At 38.5% G+C, this 2,736-nt stretch overlaps 1 protein-coding gene across 1 annotated transcript; it reads left to right on the top strand.

Annotated features, from left to right (window-relative positions):
* The first annotated feature begins 215 nt into the window (after window positions 1-215).
* On the top strand, window positions 216-2,327 carry LOC141610624 (ethylene-responsive transcription factor ERF054). The gene has a single exon (XM_074428801.1). It carries the CDS (start codon window positions 606-608, stop codon window positions 1,827-1,829), a length of 1,224 nt encoding a protein of 407 aa, XP_074284902.1. The 5' UTR covers window positions 216-605; the 3' UTR covers window positions 1,830-2,327.
* Window positions 2,328-2,736: the final 409 nt, after the last annotated feature.

Raw genomic sequence — 2,736 nt, 5'->3', positions numbered from 1 at the left:
AAGGACCCCTCCCTACAATTGACCCTACATCTCATTTACCTTTTCTTTTGTTGTCAAAGTGTAAAGGGCCAAACTGTTGCAACCTCCATTAAATTGCAAGCAAAGAAATAAGATTGGACAAAACCGTGTGGGCCCAACTTCAAAATATCTAAATTTTTGTCCTATAAAAGCATTCAAACCAAAATTCAACAAGTAATTTCTCATTTTCTCAAAAACCAACATTCAAACACACACACATTTTTTCCCATTTTTTTTTGCCATAATTCCCCCACCCCTAAAATTCTTAAAAACACAAGTCAAACTTCAAAAAAATCCTCTTTAGTGCACTTAAATTCAATCTTTTTTTTCCAAAAGGGAGATTTGGGATTACAAATAGATATTCTTAGCTTTATAAATTTGTGATTCTAGTTGAATTTCAACTATGAATTAATTGATCGTAATCGAATCTCAATCTCGAACTCACTCAAGTATATTTCCTTTGTCCTTTTGACCATCAGGTTCGAATCCCCCTCCTCCTCCCCTGGCCCCCTCCTATATATATATACCAAACCTTGACCTGACCTTAAACCCGCTAAGTAATAACTACCACCACTCAAAACTTTACCATGTCCAGAAACTCAAGCGGAAAAGCCAAACAAATTGTTGATCATAAAGAACATCAATGGCAACAAGTTTTTGATGAAGCTTCCATTGGTGAACGTCCATTTAAGAAAGTTAGAAGTCCGGAACGACATCGTTTCGACAACCCTTTATTACATTCTTCAGGGTCGTCTTCTTCATTTCCTCCATTACAACAACAATCAAATAACATTTCTTCACAACCAACATTTTCATTTCCATTTGCATACGAAAATAACCCAAATCAATATCAAAACAACAATAATTTACCTCAATTTCCTGCGGTTTTTTCGCAACAATTACCTCCTGATCAACAACAAATGATCTCATTTAACCAAGGACAGGGGTATAATAGTCATTATAACCCGACCACAGTGAATCAACAATATCAACAGCTTCAGTATTGGAGTGATGCATTGAACTTAAGCCCAAGGGGGAGGATGATGATGATGAACCGGTTAGCGGCCGCGACTCAAGGCGGTAACCGACAAATGGCTCAAGGGGGTGGTGGACTAGTGCAGCATATTTCATCAACAAAGTTATATAGGGGTGTAAGGCAGAGACATTGGGGGAAATGGGTGGCGGAAATCCGCCTCCCGAAAAACAGAACACGGCTCTGGCTCGGCACGTTTGATACGGCCGAGGCAGCTGCCATGGCGTATGATCGGGAGGCGTTTAAATTACGTGGGGAGAACGCTAGGCTTAATTTTCCTGAGCTGTTTCTCAATAAGGATGGGGCCGGGGTTGGGCCCGGGGCCGGCACATCCTCACTGGTTGGGACGCGGGCTCAGCAGGAGGAGGGGGAAGGGATTGAGATTGCTGAGCCCGCGTCCCAACCAGTACTACTGGAGGCAGAGCCTGAGGAATCCTCAGGAAATGCCTCCAGTGGCCTAACCACAAGTCATGAACTCGTGGTTGGGGACAGTAATGTTGGTGGGTCTGAAAACTCGGAATTGGCATGGAAGGAGATGTCGGACGCGTGGTTTAACGCAATTCCGGCTGGGTGGGGTCCAGGAAGCGCTGTATGGGATGATTTAGACAGTTCTAACAATCTATTCTTTCAGCAGAATCTCGATTTTTCGTCGAATTTTAATTATCAAATTCAAGAAAATCAGAAGCAGCAAGAGAGTTTTGATTCTTCTGCTTCATCTTTTTCACCTTCTTCTTCTTCTTGTCCTATGAGGCCTTTTTTCTCTAAGGATCAAATTTAATTTACCTTTAATTACTATTATTACTCCTCCTTATCTTTTTTACCCTCATGCATTTTTTACTGGTTTGATGTTTTTCACAAAACCAGTAATTCAGATTTCAGAACATCTTCTTTTGCTGCACATAGGCTGCTTATTATAGGCCTTGCAGTTATCGTTCTCTTTGTCGATTGTTATATACTCCTTCTGTGAGTTACGTCTCAGTCATTTGTTTACCATATGTAATTTTTATCGGTCTTTGATTTTTTATTTTATTTAGTATTTTACATTGTTGTGTTCATGTAGTAATGTAGTTCAAATAGGGTCAAAACAAAGTGAGATGGTTTTTGTTCTCTCCTTGTAGATGGTACTAACATCCTAAGCTACGTATTTTTAAGTGGCTTGAGATGCCTATATATCATTGTAATTTCATGTCTCATATAGTCATATTATGTGCATTGTTATTTCGTTGACGAGTTTGAGTGAGTCTTGTATAAGTCTGGCCTGTTTGTCAATGTTATAATCACTACACTTTAGTTATGTAAGATTGTAAACTTAGTTACTTTTTACGCTTTACAGAAAAGTTTGCCGTCTTAATCATCACTCCGTATTTTATACATTTGTTCAAAATACGGAGTATGTTTTATTACTGGTTACTACCAATGATCCCTTAATTATGTAAATTGAAAACATATACAAAAATGAGTCGGGTTAAAGGGAGAAAAAGGTTTTACAACGATTTTATGTCAGATGAAAAGTGAAAAGTTATTGGATTTCGGGATTTTTTTAGCTAACTTTAAAGTTATTAGGCTCTATGTATAGAGTTTATTGAGCAGTTATCTTTGTAGCTCACAGAATTGAGCTCATTTGCAAAGTATGTGAGCTAACTCTAAAGCTCGCTTAGTAACTTTGTGAATAAACTCAGTTTTTT

The sequence above is a fragment of the Silene latifolia genome, chromosome 11 (genome assembly GCF_048544455.1).
Source record: "Silene latifolia isolate original U9 population chromosome 11, ASM4854445v1, whole genome shotgun sequence".
NCBI classification, from domain to species: Eukaryota; Viridiplantae; Streptophyta; class Magnoliopsida; order Caryophyllales; family Caryophyllaceae; genus Silene; species Silene latifolia.
The sequence above is the reverse complement of the archived record's forward strand: the minus strand, read 5'-3'. Positions and strand labels throughout refer to the sequence as shown.

Bases quoted from the DNA above. Each gene is read 5' to 3' on its own strand.
- LOC141610624 (XM_074428801.1), top strand. From the start codon at position 606: ATGTCCAGAAACTCAAGCGGAAAAGCCAAACAAATTGTTGATCATAAA.